The 20,754-nt window shown below is 41.9% G+C and overlaps 1 protein-coding gene across 50 annotated transcripts in view; it reads right to left on the minus strand.

Moving 5' to 3' along the window:
- LOC125716772 (NACHT, LRR and PYD domains-containing protein 12-like) overlaps nt 1–20,754 on the minus strand; it is an 80,227-nt gene that overhangs the window by 28,433 nt on the left and 31,040 nt on the right. For 4 of the 50 annotated variants that reach the window (XM_048989478.1, XM_048989472.1, XM_048989456.1 and 1 more), the window contains 14 exons: nt 14,210–14,323; nt 12,969–13,082; nt 11,726–11,839; nt 10,481–10,594; nt 9,221–9,334; nt 7,974–8,087; nt 7,111–7,171; nt 6,705–6,933; nt 4,815–6,531; nt 3,679–3,852; nt 3,316–3,489; nt 2,856–3,029; nt 2,396–2,569; nt 1,753–1,926 (listed from right to left, as the gene is read on the minus strand). In XM_048989478.1, coding sequence (XP_048845435.1) covers nt 1,753–1,926; nt 2,396–2,569; nt 2,856–3,029; nt 3,316–3,489; nt 3,679–3,852; nt 4,815–6,531; nt 6,705–6,933; nt 7,111–7,171; nt 7,974–8,087; nt 9,221–9,334; nt 10,481–10,594; nt 11,726–11,839; nt 12,969–13,082; nt 14,210–14,323 — 3,561 coding nt within the window. Of the gene's footprint in view, nt 1–1,010; nt 1,058–1,167; nt 1,342–1,752; nt 1,927–2,395; nt 2,570–2,855; nt 3,030–3,315; nt 3,490–3,678; nt 3,853–4,814; nt 6,532–6,704; nt 6,934–7,110; nt 7,172–7,973; nt 8,088–9,220; nt 9,335–10,480; nt 10,595–11,725; nt 11,840–12,968; nt 13,083–14,209; nt 14,324–15,465; nt 15,580–16,192; nt 16,333–17,912; nt 17,985–19,572; nt 19,789–20,754 lie in introns of those variants that run through there. The other 46 variants (XM_048989479.1, XM_048989477.1, XM_048989453.1 and 43 more) reach the window with 40 other exon arrangements.

Genomic DNA, 20,754 nt, shown 5'->3' on the forward strand with positions numbered 1-20,754 from the left:
GCAGCATTGTAGTGTTCCGGTAATCACAAACGAACATGGCGAGAAAAGTAGGCAAGACAAAAGCTGCATGCAAACACTGTAAAAGACTGATAATATAGACAAATAGCACAACGAACATGCTTCAGCATGTCCACAGGCACCACAGTGAGCTGAATTCACCGCCGCCAGAGCGAGGATCATTAAAAGGGCAAACCACGCTAAAAAGCTGCACATGCAAGCCTTAGTTCACTTGGTAACGCTTTATATTAAGTGCACCTTCATAATGCATTCATAGAGCATTCATAAGCAGCATGCAAGTACACCTTAACATCACTTAACATCTTTAATATACATTAATAACAAACTTTACATGATTATACAATTATAATGTTTGTTATTGATGTATATTACAGCTGTTAAGGGATGTTAGGATGTAAAGGTATATATGCATGATGTTTATGAATGATTATTGAATGCTTAATGAATACGTTATGAAGGTGTACTGAACGTTTTATGAATGCAATATAAAAGCATTATTTAGGTGCAGTTAATGTAAAGTGTTGCCATTTAACTGAAGATTTTTTATTTATTTTGATGTGGGATGAACAGTATTTTATTCATCTCGGTATTATCTGTCCCACCACTAACTGCCTGTCATCATCCGATAAAAAAAAACAGCAACGTGACTGAAAAATGTAACGCAAAGCGAAGCAGAAATGAAGGAGGGTAGAAAGTATAAATATTTGCTGTAAGATGCAGTAAAAGTCAAGTGTCCACAGCTAAATCTACTTAAGACCAGATATGAGAAAAACGTACTTAAGTACAGTACTGAAGTAACTCTACTTTGTTACTTTCCACCACTGGACACTGTAATACATCGAATTTCATATCAACATATGAAATCTGGTGCGTGAGCATCGGTCACTGTTGCCAGAGTTTGTTTTAATTAGTTGCAAACTGATGTGTTCAGTCCACCGTTCATGCACAACACTGAATGTAGAATAAATGGTATTCATGTAAAAAAAACTTACATTTCTGTACGCCGGGTCTGGTCCGGCACTCTCCACTGTGGTCCACACTATAAGAGAAGCAGAATGACATCATACAGGTATATCCATTTATTTAATTATTGTATCTCTCTCACATGCATGTGTCTGTAACAGGGACAGACACACACTCTGTACTCACTTCAGCTTCTCCAGTTTACAGCTGGGATCCTCCAGTAGAGCAGAGAGCAGCTTCACTCCCGAGTCTCCTGGGTGATTGTAGCTCAGATCCAGTTCTCTCAGGTGTGAGGGGTTTGACCTCAGAGCCGAAGCCAGAGAAGAACAGCCTTCCTCTGTGACTCTACAGCCTGACAGTCTGCAGAGAGACAGGAAAAAGATCTCAGATAAATAAGATCACCTCACCATTATAAGCATAATCCATCCATCCATCCATTTTCCAAACTGCTTGTCCTACTGGGTCGCAGGGGGTCCGGAGCCTATCCCAGAAGCAATGGGCATGAGGCAGGGAACAACCCAGGATGGGGGGCCAGCCCATCGCAGGGCACACTCACACACCATTCACCCATGCATGCACACCTACGGGCAATTTAGTGACTCCAATTACCCTCAGCATGTTTTTGGACTGTGGGGGGAAATCGGAAAACCCATAGGAAACCCCATGACGACATGGGGAGAACATGCAAACTCCTATAAGCATAATATTTAAGTAAATGTAACTACTTTCAATAATTACAGTTTACAGTGCAGAACACCCAGTAATACTGACCTCAATATCTCCAGTTTACAGTGGGAATCCCCCAGTCCAGCAGAGAGCAGCTTCACTCCTGAATCCTGCAGGTCATTGTCACTCAGGTCCAGCTCTCTCAGGTGTGAGGGGTTTGATCTGAGAGCTGAAGCCAACGCCTCACAGCATTTCTCTGTGAGTTCACACTGGTCCAACCTTAGGAAAATGAAACACTCATAAAACCACTTTTTACACTGGTGCTCTGTATATTAAATGCAACTGAGGAGGATTGAGGTCCTAACGGAACATTTTTTTTGAAAATACTGAATTTACTAAGAAGCATTCTAACAATCGTCCTGGTTCTAACTGGTGCCCATTATATTTTTATCTATGGTCCATGTTAAAGTCAGGAAGTTTAATTTCAATACTACTGTCAGTTTTTAAAAAATCCTATTAACTAAGCAACACAAATCGTTTGCATGTATTAAGAATGAATGACTGTTTCCTATTTCACTACTTGCTTGTTTCTAACCTGGACTTAGTGCTGATAAGTTTGTGGGATATAAGGAAGTAGGACAAGAAAAAATAAGCTGTTTGTGTTTGATCATTATGTCACTGCTGAAATGCATTCTGGGTTTTATTGATGCCCAGTTTCTTTTTTGTAAAATGGATATTCTGTACTCACTTCAGCTTCTCCAGTTTACAGCTGGGATCCTCCAGTATAGCAGAGAGCAGCTTCACTCCTGAGTCTCCTGGGTGATTGTAGCTCAGGTCCAGCTCTCTCAGGTGTGAGGGGTTTGACCTCAGAGCTGAAGCGAGAGAAGAACAGCCTTCTTCTGTGACTCTACAACCTGACAGCCTGCAGAAAGACAGAAAAAGATCTCAGATAAATAAGATCACCTCACCATTATAAGTATAATTCATCCATTTTCCAAACCGCTTGTCCTACTGGGTCGCGGGGGGTGCGGAGCCTATCCCGGAAGCAATGGGCACGAGGCAAGGAACAACCCAGGATGGGGGGCCAGCCCATCGCAGGGCACACTCATACACCATTCACCCACGCATACATATCCATTTATTTAATTATTGTGTCTTTCTCACATACGTGTGTCTGTACCAGGGACAGGCACACACTCTGTACTCACTTCAGCTTCTCCAGTTTACAGCTGGGATCCTCCAGTACAGCAGAGAGCAGCTTCACTCCTGAGTCTCCTGGGTGATTGTAGCTCAGATCCAGCTCTCTCAGGTGTGAGGGGTTTGACCTCAGAGCTGAAGCCAGAGAAGAACAGCCTTCTTCTGTGACTCTACAGCCTGACAGCCTGCAGAGAGACAAGAAAAGCTCTCAGATAAATAAGATCACCTCACCATTATAAGTATAATTCATCCATTTTCCAAACCGCTTGTCCTACTGGGTCGCGGGGGGTGCGGAGCCAATCCCGGAAGCAATGGGCACGAGGCAGGGAACAACCCAGGATGGGGGGCCAGCCCATCGCAGGGCACACTCACACACCATTCACCCACGCATACATATCCATTTATTTAATTATTGTATCTGTTTCACATACATGTGTCTGTAACAGGGACAGACACACACTCTGTACTCACTTCAGCTTCTCCAGTTTACAGCTGGGATCCTCCAGTACAGCAGAGAGCAGCTTCATTCCTGAGTCTCCTGGGTGATTGTAGCTCAGATCCAGCTCTCTCAGGTGTGAGGGGTTTGACCTCAGAGCTGAAGCCAGAGAAGAACAGCCTTCTTCTGTGACTCTACAGCCTGACAGCCTGCAGAGAGACAGGAAAAAGCTCTCAAATAAAGAAGATCACCTCGCCATTACAAGCATAAAATTTAAGTAAATGTGACTACTTTCACATTTACAACTACTTTAAATAATTACAATATAAATACAATATATAAATACAGAAGACCTCAGTATCCCCAATTTACACTCTGGGATACCCAGTAATACTGACCTCAGTATCTCCAGTTTACAGTGTGAATCCCCCAGTGCAGCAGAGAGCAGCTTCACTCCTGAATCCTGCAGGTCATTGTCACTCAGGTCCAGCTCTCTCAGGTGTGAGGAGTTTGATCTGAGAGCTGAAGCCAGCCCCTCACAGCATTTCTCTGTGAGATTACAGCTGTTCAGCCTGGAAAAGAAAACATATTAAGACACAGACATACACAGTCTACATCCCAGTAACAGTACTGATATACAATATCAACACAACCTTTTCAACATAATTAACAGCACAGCTCATATTTCAAAATTAATTATGCTTTACAATCAAACCACAGTCCGTGCAGTTGGTAGGTAATAAGGTAAGCCTTCGTATTTCTGCAACCAATCAAATAAAAGTATAGACATGGCCAGTTGTTCTTGTATTTTACCTTTTTTAACCGTGTTCGGACACAGAATTGGAAACATGTACATGAGCTGGAAGAAAAAAGAATCGCGGTAGAAGGAAACCAAGTGAGGTTTCATTTGAAACTACGAAATTATAAATTAGATATATAGTATAATTTCACAGAAAACAGCGACAGTTCGTATCCCAGGAAAGAATATTCATTTTGGTCAAACAAACAAAAAAAATCAGAGGAAAACCGGGACAGGTGGCAGCCCTGTACACACAGCACTAATAAACCTTCCAGGTCAGGGGGGTCAGTTACTCTCCCACAGGGCCAAAATCCATTAGTGACTCAAAGCCAAAAGGGGGCAGTGGGGTGGGGGGGTCAACTGCCAACCGGGGGAGTCTAAGGGGGTGGTCAAGGGGGGGTCCGGATTAAACTGTGTTTCTGTCTGGATTCAGGCTGCGGTTCGCCGAGTGAGTATCACTGCTCTGGATAGAGACCCCCCCCCCGTTTCTGTAGCAGGTTAGGATGCCACGCCCACGATCAGAGGGCAGTCTGGATGGGAACGGAAACGTCACTTTTTGTTTTAGACTCCATTACTACCCTCAGTCATTGTAAAATCTGTGTTCCAGATTATCATTGAAACCAAGTCTGGTTATTAATCCATGAGGATGAATACACTTTATATTTTATACATTTCAAACAACGTACATGTAAACCTGCCAGACAGGATGTGTTTTCCCACCCCCACGTCACTTACAGAGCTGTCCTAGATGTCTTCACCACAGGCAGCAGCCTCCAATGCTGGTTATCTGATCTGATGAATTTCTTCAGATCAAACACATCCAGCTCCTCATCTGACATCAGCATCACAAAGGCCAGAGCTGAGTACTGTGCAGGTGAGAGGTCTTCTGCTGAAAGACGTCCTGAATTCAGGTGTCTTTGTACTTCCTTTACTAGAGAATTGTCACCCAGTTCATTCAGACAGTGGAACAAGTTGATGGTTCTTTCTGGAGATAAATTCTCCTGTATTTTCTCCTTGATGTATTGGCCTGTTTTCTTAATGTCATGTGAGCTGGTTCCTGTCTGTCCCAGTAGCCTCTGTAACAGAGTCTTACTGGAGTTTGTTGAAAGGCCCAGGAGGAAGCGGAGGTAGAGGTCCAAGTGTCCATTCTTGCTCTTTAATGCCTGATCCACTGCAGTCTTCAGCAGGTCAGCTGATGAGTTTGACAGAAACACGTATAAAGCAGCTAGATACTCCTGGATGCTCAGATGCACAAAGCAGTACACCTTCTCCTCATACAGCCCATATTCCTCTTTAAAGACTTCTGTGCACACTCCAGAGTAAACTGAAGCTTCAGTGACATCAATGTCATTCTCTGTCAGATCTTGCTCATAAAATATGATATTGCCTTTCTCAAGGTTGTCAAAAGCCAGTTTACCAAGTTTTAAAAGGAATTCCTTGCTGTATTTATGACGCTTGATGTCATAATTTTTCATATACTTGTCATTTTTTAAACTTGTATGAAAGGTTAGGAAGTGTGTGTACATTTCAGTCAGAGTCCTTGGAATTTCTCCCCTGTCAGTCTCACTTGAGATTTTCTCAAGGACAGTGGCTGAAATCCAGCAGAACACAGGTATGTGGCACATGATGAGGAGGCTCCTTGATGATTTCACATGTGTGATAATCCTGCTGGCCAGCCTCTGATCACTGAATCTCCTCCTGAAATACTCCTCCTTCTGGGCATCACTGAACCCTTGTATCTCTGTCACCCGGTGGATGCAGTCAGGAGGTATCTGATTGGCTGCTGCCGGCCGGGAGGTTATCCAGAGGAGAGCGGATGGAAGCAGATTCCCCTTAATGAGGTTAGTCAACAGCACATCCAGTGACGTTTTCTTTGTTACATCAAACCAGCTCTCATTGTTCTGAAAATCCAGAGGAAGGCGACACTCATCCAGACCGTCAAAGATGAACAAGACTTTGTACCTAAACAGCTCAGTGGATTCAAGTGATTTCAGTTCTGGGACAAAGTGGAGAAGCAGTTCAATCAGACTGTATTCACCCTTAATCAAATTCAGGTCCCGGAAAGGAAGAGCAAATATGAAGTGAACATCCTGGTTTGCTTTTCCTTCTGCCCAGTCAAGAATAAATTTCTGCACAGAGATTGTTTTCCCGATACCTGCAACACCTTTAGTGAGTACAGTTCTGATAGGTGTCTCACGCCCACATAAGGGGTTAAATATATCATTGCACTTGATTGTAGTATCTTCTGTTTGCCTTTTCTTGGATGCTGTTTCAATCTGTCTCACTTCATGTTCATCATTGACTCCTCCAGTCCCACCTTCAGTTATGTAGAGTTCTGTGTAAATCTCATTGAGAAATTTTGGCTGTCCTTCCTTGGGTTTCCCTTCAAATACACACTCAAATTTCTTGTTCATGTTACATTTAATTCTGTGCTGAGATTGCGACTGAAGTTCTGAAAAGAAATGAGAGGTAAATCCACAAACCGTTAAAGAATATGCATTTTTTAACTCAGACAAGCAAAATAAAATCAAAATAAAAGATAAATTGAAATGCCATACATATTTTTTTCATATACTATTATACTGTGGCAAATCAAACACACACAGAATGACACACAGCTCTTACTCTTCTCCAGCATGTCAGCGAGATCATTTTGCTCCATGGTCCTCAGGATGTACAGTGTGATCTTCAGAGCTGCCTCTCTACCACAGATCTTCTGCATCTGACCATCACTGTCCAGGTCATTGTCCTCCTCCGGCTGAGGCTCAGAGCATTCTGGGTAATTCTGATCTAGGCACCTTCTGAATCTCCTCAGCTCATCCTTCACAAACATTTGAGCTTTTTCCTCTAGCAGCTGAAATAAACAGTTAGTTTCATTATTATTACTGCCAGCATCATATCGTTTTAGAATTTCACTTGTTAATTTGCAAATATCTTCCCGTTGATGGGATGAAATACTAATTGTACATCTGTAGATGTTTGCCAATTTAGATAAAATTTAAGAAAATAAATTTCAGCAACAAATGCAGACCTTGAAGATGGATGACAAGTCTCCTTCATGTGGATCTGAATTACATCTTTTCATTTGGTCTCTGTGAAGGAAACACAAATATCCATCCATTAATCCATCCATCCTCCTACCACTTACCCTGCTTTGGGGGGGGGGGGGAGGGCAGGGTGGGGGGTCTATTTCAGGCAACACAAGGTCTAAGATACAGGTTCACCCTGCAGGGGATTCCAGTCCATCACAGGGCACATACACACAGAGAGGTTATCAAATGTCATGCGGAATTTAGAAAGTAGCATAAACACTTGTTTGTGGCTGCAGGTAGAAACCCATGCGATAGAGGGAGAGCGGGCAAGCTGCAGACAGACAGGGGACTGCAGGGGATGTGGACTGGGGATGTGGAGCGACAGCACTGCCCTCTGTACTGCTGCTACAACAGTCATTTTATGGAGAGACAGAGGTCCTCCTGCACCTCTAACTGCCTGATTGTTCCAGTCAAACTCCACCATTTGTGACCCTCCAGCACAAAACTGTACACGTGGGTCAAAAATTAGAAATTAGGATCATGGTATCAAATGAAAGAGCACAAAAAATCCTCAAAAAATATCTAAAAATATGGCCATGCGACTTCCATACGGTTTTATGCTGGAGGGTCACATTTGTGGTTTAATATCGTGGAGACATGAGTGATTTTGTAAATGTAGGAGGGTCTTCTGGTAAAACAATATAGGCTGAAAACCTACAGGCAGACTATTAAACCCAGAATCAAAAGTTAAAGTATGAAGCATCCATTATAATGTTTTTTCCTCATAGCTTATATGTGCTTCTGTGCCTTTTGACTGTGAATCTGAGTGTTTTAAACAGTGTTTGTTTAAATGCACATTTACCTTTGATCTGTAGGAAAAGGTCCCTCTCTGAAGGTAGGTGGCTCTTCCATTGACCCGTCACTCTTCACGGAGACACAGCTGGGTGCAGGTGAGCCTGCTCTCTTCCTCAGGACCCTGTGGGCGGCGAGAGGAAACAAAATCCTTATAATATAAATATAATTCATATAATATGGAGAGAATCACATTAAACCTTTGGTTGTTCAGCCTTCTGCTCTACCTGCCCTGAAGCTCTTGATGCAAACAGGCTTGTTCACAGTTGGCTTTAATGTCTCATATAAAATTAACACACCGATATGAAAGGTTTAGTAACACGGTCACCACCTCCGTAGCCAGGAACCCTTTTACTTTTATATTATGGTCTAACTACAGACACAAAGAGACATGCATGCCAGTGGGCTGTAACAGTCATTGTACCATAAATCACAATGTTCTTCACAACGTGACCCTGACAGGGTTCCTGTCTTACTCAGGTGTTACTCCTATGGTCACTGTTGTATTTCATTAAACAGAAATATTACTCAATTTCTTCCCCATGCAGGGTGGGGGGGGGGGGAAACGACAATAAATTTTGCTTAATAAAAGCAATAAATGATGAACAGACCTGAATCACTTAAGTCTCAAGTAAATGCATTAAGCTAAACCTGATGCTCTGTAATTACTACCTCTGTTGAAAATGCTAGAAGGGTTTTTATGTCTGTTTGTAAATAAGCACACACAGACAGGGGACGACAGGGGACTGAAGGGGATGTGCACTGGGGATGTGGAGCGACAGCACTGCCCTCTGTACTGCTGCTAAAATAGTCATTTTACGGAGAGACAGAGGTCCTCCTGCACCTCTAACTGCCTGATTGTTCCGGTCAAACTCCACCATTTCTGACCCTCCAGCACAAAACTGTACATGTGGGTCAAAAATTAGAAATTAGGATTATGGTATCCAATGAAAGAGCACAAAAAATCCTCAAAAAATATCTAAAAATATGGCCATGCGACTTCTGTACGGTTTTATGCTGGAGGGTCAGATTTGTGGTTTAATATCGTGGGGACATGAGTGATTTTGTAAATGTAGGAGGGTCTTCTGGTAAAACAATATAGGCTGAAAACCTACAGGCAGACTATTAAACCCAGAATCAGAAGTTAAAGTATGATGTATCCATTATGTTTTTTTCCTCATAGCTTATATATGCTTCTGTGCCTTTTGACTGTGAATCTGAGTGTTTTAAACAGTGTTTGTTTAAATGCACATTTACCTTTGATCTGTAGGAAAAGGTCCCGCTCTGAAGTTGAATGGGGGTTTCATTGACCTGTCACTCTTCAAGGAAACACAGCTGGGTGCAGGTGAGCCTGCTCTCTCTCTCAGGACCCTGTGGGCGGCGAGAGGAAACAAAATCCTTATAATATAAATATAATTCATATAATATGGAGAGAATCACATTAAATCTTCAGTTGTTCAGCCTTCTGCTCTACCTGCCCTGAAGCTCTTGATGCAAACAGGCTTGTTCACAGTCGGCTTTAATGTCCCATATAAAATTAACACACCGATATGAAAGGTTTAGTAACACGGTCACCACCTCCGTAGCCAGGAACCCTTTTACTTTTATGTTATGGTCTAACTACAGACCCAAAGAGACATGCATGCCAGTGGGCTGTAACAGTCATTGTACCATAAATCACAATGTTCTTCACAACGTGACCCTGACAGGGTTCCTGTCTTACTCAGGTGTTACTCCTATGGTCACTGTTGTATTTCATTAAACGTAAATATTACTCAATTTCTTCCCCGTGCAGGGTGGGGGGGGGGGGGGGGGGGGGGGGGGACGGCGACAATAAATTTTGCTTAATAAAAGCAATAAATGATGAACAGACCTGAATCACTTAAGTCTCAAGTAAATGCATTAAGCTAAACCTGATGCTCTGTAATTACTACCTCTGTTGAAAATGCTAGAAGGGTTTTTATATCTGTTTGTAAATAAGCACACACAGACAGGGGACGACAGGGGACTGAAGGGGATGTGCACTGGGGATGTGGAGCGACAGCACTGCCCTCTGTACTGCTGCTAAAAGTCATTTTACGGAGAGACAGAGGTCCTGCTGCACCTCTAACTGCCTGATTGTTCCAGTCAAACTCCACCATTTCTGACCCTCCAGCACAAAACTGTACATGTGGGTCAAAAATTAGAAATTAGGATCATGGTATCAAATGAAAGAGCACAAAAAATCCTCAAAAAATATCTAAAAATATGGCCATGCGACTTCTGTACGGTTTTATGCTGGAGGGTCAGATTTGTGGTTTAATATCGTGGGGACATGAGTGATTTTGTAAATGTAGGAGGGTCTTCTGGTAAAACAATATAGGCTGAAAATCTACAGGCAGACTATTAAACCCAGAATCAAAAGTTAAAGTATGATGTATCCATTATGTTTTTTTCCTCATAGCTTATATGTGCTTCTGTGCCTTTTGACTGAGAGACTGCGTGTTTTAAACAGTGTTTGTTTAAATGCACATTTACCTTTGATCTGTAGGAAAAGGTCCCTCTCTGAAGTTGAATGGGGGTTTCATTGACCTGTCACTCTTCAAGGAAACACAGCTGGGTGCAGGTGAGCCTGCTCTCTTCCTCAGGACCCTGTGGGCGGCGAGAGGAAACAAAATCCTTATAATATAAATATAATTCATATAATATGGAGAGAATCACATTAAACCTTTGGTTGTTCAGCCTTCTGCTCTACCTGCCCTGAAGCTCTTGATGCAAACAGGCTTGTTCACAGTTGGCTTTAATGTCCCATATAAAATTAACACACCGATATGAAAGGTTTAGTAACACGGTCACCACCTCCGTAGCCAGGAACCCTTTTACTTTTATATTATGGTCTAACTACAGACACAAAGAGACATGCATGCCAGTGGGCTGTAACAGTCATTGTACCATAAATCACAATGTTCTTCACAACGTGACCCTGACAGGGTTCCTGTCTTACTCAGGTGTTACTCCCATGGTCACTGTTGTATTTCATTAAACGTAAATATTACTCAATTTCTTCCCCGTGCAGGGTGGGGGGGGGGGGGGGGGGGACGGCGACAATAAATTTTGCTTAATAAAAGCAATAAATGATGAACAGACCTGAATCACTTAAGTCTCCTGGAAATGCATTAAGCTAAACCTGATGCTCTGTAATTACTACCTCTGTTGAAAATGCTAGAAGGGTTTTTATGTCTGTTTGTAAATAAGCACACACAGACAGGGGACTGCAGGGGATGTGCACTGGGGATGTGGAGCGACAGCACTGCCCTCTGTACTGCTGCTAAAATAGTCATTTTACGGAGAGACAGAGGTCCTGCTGCACCTCTATCTGCCTGATTGTTCCAGTCAAACTCCACCATTTCTGACCCTCCAGCACAAAACTGTACATGTGGGTCAAAAATTAGAAATTAGGATCATGGTATCAAATGAAAGCGCACAAAAAATCCTCAAAAAATATCTAAAAATATGGCCATGCGACTTCTGTACGGTTTTATGCTGGAGGGTCAGATTTGTGGTTTAATATCGTGGGGACATGAGTGATTTTGTAAATGTAGGAGGGTCTTCTGGTAAAACAATATAGGCTGAAAATCTACAGGCAGACTATTAAACCCAGAATCAAAAGTTAAAGTATGATGTATCCATTATGTTTTTTTCCTCATAGCTTACATGTGCTTCTGTGCCTTTTGACTGTGAATCTGAGTGTTTTACACAGTGTTTGTTTAAATGCACATTTACCTTTGATCTGTAGGAAAAGGTCCCTCTCTGAAGTTGAATGGGGGTTTCATTGACCTGTCACTCTTCAAGGAAACACAGCTGGGTGCAGGTGAGCCTGCTCTCTTCCTCAGGACCCTGTGGGAGGCGAGAGGAAACAAAATCCTTATAATATAAATATAATTCATATAATATGGAGAGAATCACATTAAACCTTTGGTTGTTCAGCCTTCTGCTCTACCTGCCCTGAAGCTCTTGATACAAACAGGCTTGTTCACAGTCGGCTTTAATCTCCCATATAAAATTAACACACCGATATGAAAGGTTTAGTAACACGGTCACCACCTCCGTAGCCAGGAACCCTTTTACTTTTATGTTATGGTCTAACTACAGACCCAAAGAGACATGCATGCCAGAGGGCTGTAACAGTCATTGTACCATAAATCACAATGTTCTTCACAACGTGACCCTGACAGGGTTCCTGTCTTACTCAGGTGTTACTCCTATGGTCACTGTTGTATTTCATTAAACGTAAATATTACTCAATTTCTTCCCCGTGCAGGGTGGGGGGGGGGGGGGGGGGAAACGACAATAAATTTTGCTTAATAAAAGCAATAAATGATGAACAGACCTGAATCACTTAAGTCTCAAGTAAATGCATTAAGCTAAACCTGATGCTCTGTAATTACTACCTCTGTTGAAAATGCTAGAAGGGTTTTTATGTCTGTTTGTAAATAAGCACACACAGACAGGGGACTGCAGGGGATGTGCACTGGGGATGTGGAGCGACAGCACTGCCCTCTGTACTGCTGCTAAAATAGTCATTTTACGGAGAGACAGAGGTCCTGCTGCACCTCTATCTGCCTGATTGTTCCAGTCAAACTCCACCATTTCTGACCCTCCAGCACAAAACTGTACATGTGGGTCAAAAATTAGAAATTAGGATCATGGTATCAAATGAAAGCGCACAAAAAATCCTCAAAAAATATCTAAAAATATGGCCATGCGACTTCTGTACGGTTTTATGCTGGAGGGTCAGATTTGTGGTTTAATATCGTGGGGACATGAGTGATTTTGTAAATGTAGGAGGGTCTTCTGGTAAAACAATATAGGCTGAAAATCTACAGGCAGACTATTAAACCCAGAATCAAAAGTTAAAGTATGATGTATCCATTATGTTTTTTTCCTCATAGCTTACATGTGCTTCTGTGCCTTTTGACTGTGAATCTGAGTGTTTTACACAGTGTTTGTTTAAATGCACATTTACCTTTGATCTGTAGGAAAAGGTCCCTCTCTGAAGTTGAATGGGGGTTTCATTGACCTGTCACTCTTCAAGGAAACACAGCTGGGTGCAGGTGAGCCTGCTCTCTTCCTCAGGACCCTGTGGGAGGCGAGAGGAAACAAAATCCTTATAATATAAATATAATTCATATAATATGGAGAGAATCACATTAAACCTTTGGTTGTTCAGCCTTCTGCTCTACCTGCCCTGAAGCTCTTGATACAAACAGGCTTGTTCACAGTCGGCTTTAATCTCCCATATAAAATTAACACACCGATATGAAAGGTTTAGTAACACGGTCACCACCTCCGTAGCCAGGAACCCTTTTACTTTTATGTTATGGTCTAACTACAGACCCAAAGAGACATGCATGCCAGAGGGCTGTAACAGTCATTGTACCATAAATCACAATGTTCTTCACAACGTGACCCTGACAGGGTTCCTGTCTTACTCAAGTGTTACTCCTATGGTCACTGTTGTATTTCATTAAACGTAAATATTACTCAATTTCTTCCCCGTGCAGGGTGGGGGGGGGGGGGGGGGGAAACGACAATAAATTTTGCTTAATAAAAGCAATAAATGATGAACAGACCTGAATCACTTAAGTCTCAAGTAAATGCATTAAGCTAAACCTGATGCTCTGTAATTACTACCTCTGTTGAAAATGCTAGAAGGGTTTTTATGTCTGTTTGTAAATAAGCACACACAGACAGGGGACTGCAGGGGATGTGCACTGGGGATGTGGAGCGACAGCACTGCCCTCTGTACTGCTGCTAAAATAGTCATTTTACGGAGAGACAGAGGTCCTGCTGCACCTCTATCTGCCTGATTGTTCCAGTCAAACTCCACCATTTCTGACCCTCCAGCACAAAACTGTACATGTGGGTCAAAAATTAGAAATTAGGATCATGGTATCAAATGAAAGCGCACAAAAAATCCTCAAAAAATATCTAAAAATATGGCCATGCGACTTCTGTACGGTTTTATGCTGGAGGGTCAGATTTGTGGTTTAATATCGTGGGGACATGAGTGATTTTGTAAATGTAGGAGGGTCTTCTGGTAAAACAATATAGGCTGAAAATCTACAGGCAGACTATTAAACCCAGAATCAAAAGTTAAAGTATGATGTATCCATTATGTTTTTTTCCTCATAGCTTACATGTGCTTCTGTGCCTTTTGACTGTGAATCTGAGTGTTTTACAGTGTTTGTTTAAATGCACATTTACCTTTGATCTGTAGGAAAAGGTCCCTCTCTGAAGTTGAATGGGGGTTTCATTGACCTGTCACTCTTCAAGGAAACACAGCTGGGTGCAGGTGAGCCTGCTCTCTTCCTCAGGACCCTGTGGGAGGCGAGAGGAAACAAAATCCTTATAATATAAATATAATTCATATAATATGGAGAGAATCACATTAAACCTTTGGTTGTTCAGCCTTCTGCTCTACCTGCCCTGAAGCTCTTGATACAAACAGGCTTGTTCACAGTCGGCTTTAATCTCCCATATAAAATTAACACACCGATATGAAAGGTTTAGTAACACGGTCACCACCTCCGTAGCCAGGAACCCTTTTACTTTTATGTTATGGTCTAACTACAGACCCAAAGAGACATGCATGCCAGAGGGCTGTAACAGTCATTGTACCATAAATCACAATGTTCTTCACAACGTGACCCTGACAGGGTTCCTGTCTTACTCAGGTGTTACTCCTATGGTCACTGTTGTATTTCATTAAACGTAAATATTACTCAATTTCTTCCCCGTGCAGGGTGGGGGGGGGGGGGGGGGGAAACGACAATAAATTTTGCTTAATAAAAGCAATAAATGATGAACAGACCTGAATCACTTAAGTCTCAAGTAAATGCATTAAGCTAAACCTGATGCTCTGTAATTACTACCTCTGTTGAAAATGCTAGAAGGGTTTTTATGTCTGTTTGTAAATAAGCACACACAGACAGGGGACGACAGGGGACTGCAGGGGATGTGCACTGGGGATGTGGAGCGACAGCACTGCCCTCTGTACTGCTGCTAAAATAGTCATTTTACGGAGAGACAGAGGTCCTGCTGCACCTCTAACTGCCTGATTGTTCCAGTCAAACTCCACCATTTCTGACCCTCCAGCACAAAACTGTACATGTGGGTCAAAAATTAGAAATTAGGATCATGGTATCAAATGAAAGCGCACAAAAAATCCTCAAAAAATATCTAAAAATATGGCCATGCGACTTCTGTACGGTTTTATGCTGGAGGGTCAGATTTGTGGTTTAATATCGTGGGGACATGAGTGATTTTGTAAATGTAGGAGGGTCTTCTGGTAAAACAATATAGGCTGAAAATCTACAGGCAGACTATTAAACCCAGAATCAAAAGTTAAAGTATGATGTATCAATTATAATGTTTTTTTCCTCATAGCTTACATGTGCTTCTGTGCCTTTTGACTGTGAATCTGAGTGTTTTACACAGTGTTTGTTTAAATGCACATTTACCTTTGATCTGTAGGAAAAGGTCCCTCTCTGAAGTTGAATGGGGGTTTCATTGACCTGTCACTCTTCAAGGAAACACAGCTGGGTGCAGGTGAGCCTGCTCTCTTCCTCAGGACCCTGTGGGAGGCGAGAGGAAACAAAATCCTTATAATATAAATATAATTCATATAATATGGAGAGAATCACATTAAACCTTTGGTTGTTCAGCCTTCTGCTCTACCTGCCCTGAAGCTCTTGATACAAACAGGCTTGTTCACAGTCGGCTTTAATCTCCCATATAAAATTAACACACCGATATGAAAGGTTTAGTAACACGGTCACCACCTCCGTAGCCAGGAACCCTTTTACTTTTATGTTATGGTCTAACTACAGCCCCAAAGAGACATGCATGCCAGTGGGCTGTAACAGTCATTGTACCATAAATCACAATGTTCTTCACAACGTGACCCTGACAGGGTTCCTGTCTTACTCAGGTGTTACTCCCATGGTCACTGTTGTATTTCATTAAACAGAAATATTACTCAATTTCTTCCCCATGCAGGGTGGGGGGGACAATAAATTTTGCTTAATAAACGTAATAAATGATTAACAGACCTGAATCACTTAAGTCTCCTGGAAATGCATTAAGTTAAACCTGATACTCTGTAATTACTACCTCTGTTGAAAATGCTGGAAGGGTTTTTTATGTCTGCTTGTAAATAAGCACAAAACCACACCGGTTCTGTCTCACCTCTTTGATCTCCATTTTTTACCCACTGAGGGACCCGATTGAGAAGCAGCTCCTCTCTCCTTACGCTTCACTGAGGGACCCATTTCAGAAGCATCTCCCTTCATTTCTGCGCCGATCCAGACCAGATCCTGCTGGATCCTCTGTGAACATGAAGGATAAACAGATACATACCTAAACAGTATCTAGTACTCAGCACTTCACAGTGAATTTACACACAGGGGTCTCCAGTCTGTTACTCTGCCACATTCCATATGTAATATTACACCTACTGAAGTAACTGAATGTCGAATTTCAGGGAGTTTGTTCCGAGTGTCATTATTTTATACATGAATAATTATCGGAACTCTACGATGAGTTGGCTCCCCATCCTGGGTTATTCCCTGCATTACACCCATAGCTTTCAGGACGGGCTCTGGACCCCCATGACTCTGCATAGGACCAATGGGTTTAGGAAACAGACGGATGGAATTATCGGAACCATGGCTGCCTGTAGCTACACGCCTGTACGCACTCTGTGTACCTTTGGCAGTTAGACTTGTTACTATATGCTAATGTTGCGTGATATTTTTTTTGTCTTTAATCAGAATCGAGATCGTTATTTTCTGTCATAATTCTTAAGCAGCATATTTCTATCGTTTTGTATTTCATACCATCTTTATAAAACTGGCACAAACAGTACAAAGATGTGCACGATATATCAGTTCATGAGTGGATTACAGGCCCCCGAGCGATGGCCCCCACCCTGGGAAGGCAGTCTTGCCATTTTTGGATTAAGTCACCATGTAACTATGGCAGTGCTAGTTATGTAATAAGGCCCAGGGCTGTCTTGGGTACCACAGCGGGGTTTGGATGTTGTGGCCCCTCCAGTGACCTAGGGGACAATCAGCATCAACTTTTGGGTGAAATCTTATGGTAACTATGCAGTGCTAGTTGTTAGGGCTCAGCACACTGATTAGTGCAAACTGTGGGTTTTGGGGCCCCAGGGCCCTTCAGTTACCTAGGAGGCCCCAAGTCCTGTCCTCCATTTGTGAAGACAGTCAGCAGGCATTTTTAGATAAAGTCCTACTCTGGACAGCCTGGGGGGAGCAGGCAGCTTGGCCACAACTGATTGTTCTAAGACTACACGGGAAGCCTGGCCCCCCCCCCATAAAATGCCAAAATAACTGAATTAGTCAATGTGTCAATGTCACCTAATTTCATTTGCAGCTGAAAGTGTAATTTATGTTCCAGCTGAACCTCAATGCTGATCATTCCATGGAAGTTTTAAAACAGGATAAATGCAGCCCAAAGATGCCCACTGACACTGTGCTTCACTGGAAGTCTATGGAAGGCTCCTCTACGCTTCATCTAAATGTAGACTAGAGAAAAGCTTGTTGGTCACTATGTTCTGATCACATGGTTTTGGAGCCCGACTGGACACCGTGCTTCTCTGGGAGTCTATGACAGCTTCATCACTGCTTCTTACATACACTTTACAGTCAACCCTCATTTATCGCGGTTAATCAGTTCCAGACTCTACCGCGATAAGTGAATTTTCGCAAAGTAGGATTCTTTATCTATAAATCGAATATTTTCGTAGTTAGACCATAGAAAACCTGTTTATGACCTTCTAAACACGGTTTTTAACATTATTCAGTCACCATTACTGTTATGATTGCTGGACACGGAAGCAGGAACGGGGAGACGAGGAATCAGGATCGAAGGGTTTAAAGGGTTTCACCTTGTGGACAGCCTTCCCAGAAGAGCTGAAGCTGTTATAGCTGCAAAGGGTGGGCCATCTCCACAAGAAAGCCTATGTATTAAGAATGGGATGTCATTAAAGTTCATGCGTGTGTAAAGGCAGGTGTCCCAATACCTGTGGCAATATAATGTAGTTATAAGAAAACGCGATTCGAAACAACGCGATTAGCAAATCGCAAAGGCTGCGATTTAGGACATGCATTACACAGCAGGGTTTAAAACTGTTGCAAGAATAGTTTTCCAAATTCATGCCGTGCTTCCTGTGTGACAGTCATGTTCACCAATCAGAAGTGGCCCGAGAGGACGGAGTACACGCCCACAAACAGCAAACACGTGAAACGCGATGAAAATGTGGCATTTTCTTCTTGCCTAGATTGTTTCATGAAGGCCCTGTCATCAATAAAATCGGTGACCTCCTTTTAACCACCAGAAGTGACATACTTCAGCGTATCACACCTTTTGTTTTTGTTAATGGACAACTGCATTAGAATAACCCATCAAAACAACGAGACAGTCAGTAATCCTCACAGCAGCGGAGTCTGAGACCCCCAGAAAAGCCGTAAAAACCCATAATACAGCCGTGATTATGTTATATGTTTCTGTGCTTATGAAATGCATACTACGTTCGAAAATTTTCCAGCTTAACGATTTCAGAACAGCCACTCTTATGAACATTGCGGTTTTTGGTTGAGAGTGTTAGATTTGCTGCTGTTAACACTAATAACACATTGGCGCAAACAAAAAGGCTGCATACACCGAAGTTCTTGCTTATTTATTGTCGTGGGAAAAGGCGGTTCTAATGTTATTAGGGGCCAAGCTGTTTGCTACAAGATCGCTATTGTTTTTCTTTTTGCTGCAATTGTATTCATTATTCCTTTATTTAACTTAACACATCACATCTTTAAATTCTCCTCCTTGCATTAGAATATAGACCAGTTCATATTTTACGGTATCTCAAGTGGTAATGATGCGTCATTTGTTTTAAATTTATTACACACTTAATACTGAACTGAAGCTTGACGTATAAAAAATTATGTCGCAAATGAAATCGTAATAGCAATATTGTCTGTCAGAAACATCGCGATTAGATATTTTCTCCAAATCGTGCAGCCCTAGTTAAAAGGACATTTCTCATGTGGCTCAAATGTTTACAGGAAGTGTAGCAACCAAAGACGTGCAACCCGAACTCGCCTTATGCTTTTATCCAACCCTTTATATGCTTGAAATGTATATGCTTACATTTATATGCTAACATTTTAACTGACTCGCCCGCCAAAAACCCGAAAATCATTAAAAATAGTGTTGTCTCGTAACCGCGCGTGCAAACGAACAAGTAAACAAAACTGCGTCACAGCTGCTGTGAGGCCGCATACAAAACCAACGAAGCATTTTCAGATCACATTTAAAGCTTATAAAAACGAATAATCCAAAACAGATCAAATTAAATCCGACAAATCAGAATTTGAGAAAGTATAAAACCGATTTCATACTGCCCTAAACAGGGCCCAAGTTAAAGCCCCCACCGTAAATAATCCAGCTCCCCATCGCTCCTGTCAGATTAAATCACTGCCGCTGCATGCAAGTGCGTTACACGGTCTCGTTTTATTATTATTAGCCGTATATCTTAACTATAATCTTACCTTGAAATACAAATTGTCTTTAAATTACTCCAGTATCGTATTCATGCGTCTTCACAAAATGGCGACTGCCCTTTAAATTGCTTTCGCGTTCTACCACGGAAGTAAACAATGAGATGCGCAGAAGGTCTAAGCAGAAGCTCCGCCGCCGCTGAATTCTGTCGTAACGCATATTATGAATAATATATATTTTAATTATGATACGTCACTTAAATCATTAACACACGGCCTTAATCACGATTTACTATTCACGTTTATCGCTGTGCTGCGGCTGCTTTACACAGATCCCTGATTCCGTTTCCGTTATTATTCCATGTGTGCAGAATTACAGGGCACTTTTTACATTCTTAAATTCTCTATGACGAATTAGTGCAGAATTACCTTGATGTGTTTTTAAGGTTAGTAAGAAGGTATAGCAAATTGGAAAAGAGATCCTTATTCAACTACATTACTTCTTTTATCTTCATAGCAAAAGATGTAGGGGGGACCGGGGTGACACCAATGGTGAGATGGGGGATTACCCCCTTCAATAATATCATATTAAAAGATAGATATTTTCGGTTTGGAAAATGGATGGATGGATGGATAGATATTTTTGATGATCCAGCATGTAATAGAGATGAATGTTCCCTAATTAATCTCTTCATAATATTATCGTATTTTTCGGACCATAAGGCGCACCGGATCATTAGGCGCACTATAAATAGCTATGTCAATTTTCATAAACAATGCGCACCGGATTGTAAGGCGCACCAATTAAGCGAGACAAAGCGGCCAGATAAATAAATTGAGTAATATTTGACTTATTATAAAGTCAATAATTTCAATAACTCACAACATTTTTCGGTTGTAACTCATGAAATCCTAAATAAACTCAATCATTTCAATAACTCTCAACATTTTCAGTTTTAATTCATAAAATACGAAATTAACTGAATAATTTCAAAAACTCAAAAATGTTCAGCTGTAACTCATGAAATACAAAACAATACACATACTTGTCAGTTCATTCCTCTTCCGCAAATCCTTCAAAATCTTCACCATCAGTGTCTGAGTTAAACAGTTGCGCGATTGCGGCGTCAAGCACACCCGCATCCCTCTCGTCCTCATCCGAGTCAGTCTGATTGCTGTTACTTGTTACATAATATTAAATTCTCTCGCAGCTGCTCTATTTCCATGTTGATC

This window comes from Brienomyrus brachyistius, chromosome 21 (assembly GCF_023856365.1).
Source record: "Brienomyrus brachyistius isolate T26 chromosome 21, BBRACH_0.4, whole genome shotgun sequence".
Lineage (NCBI taxonomy): Eukaryota > Metazoa > Chordata > Actinopteri > Osteoglossiformes > Mormyridae > Brienomyrus > Brienomyrus brachyistius.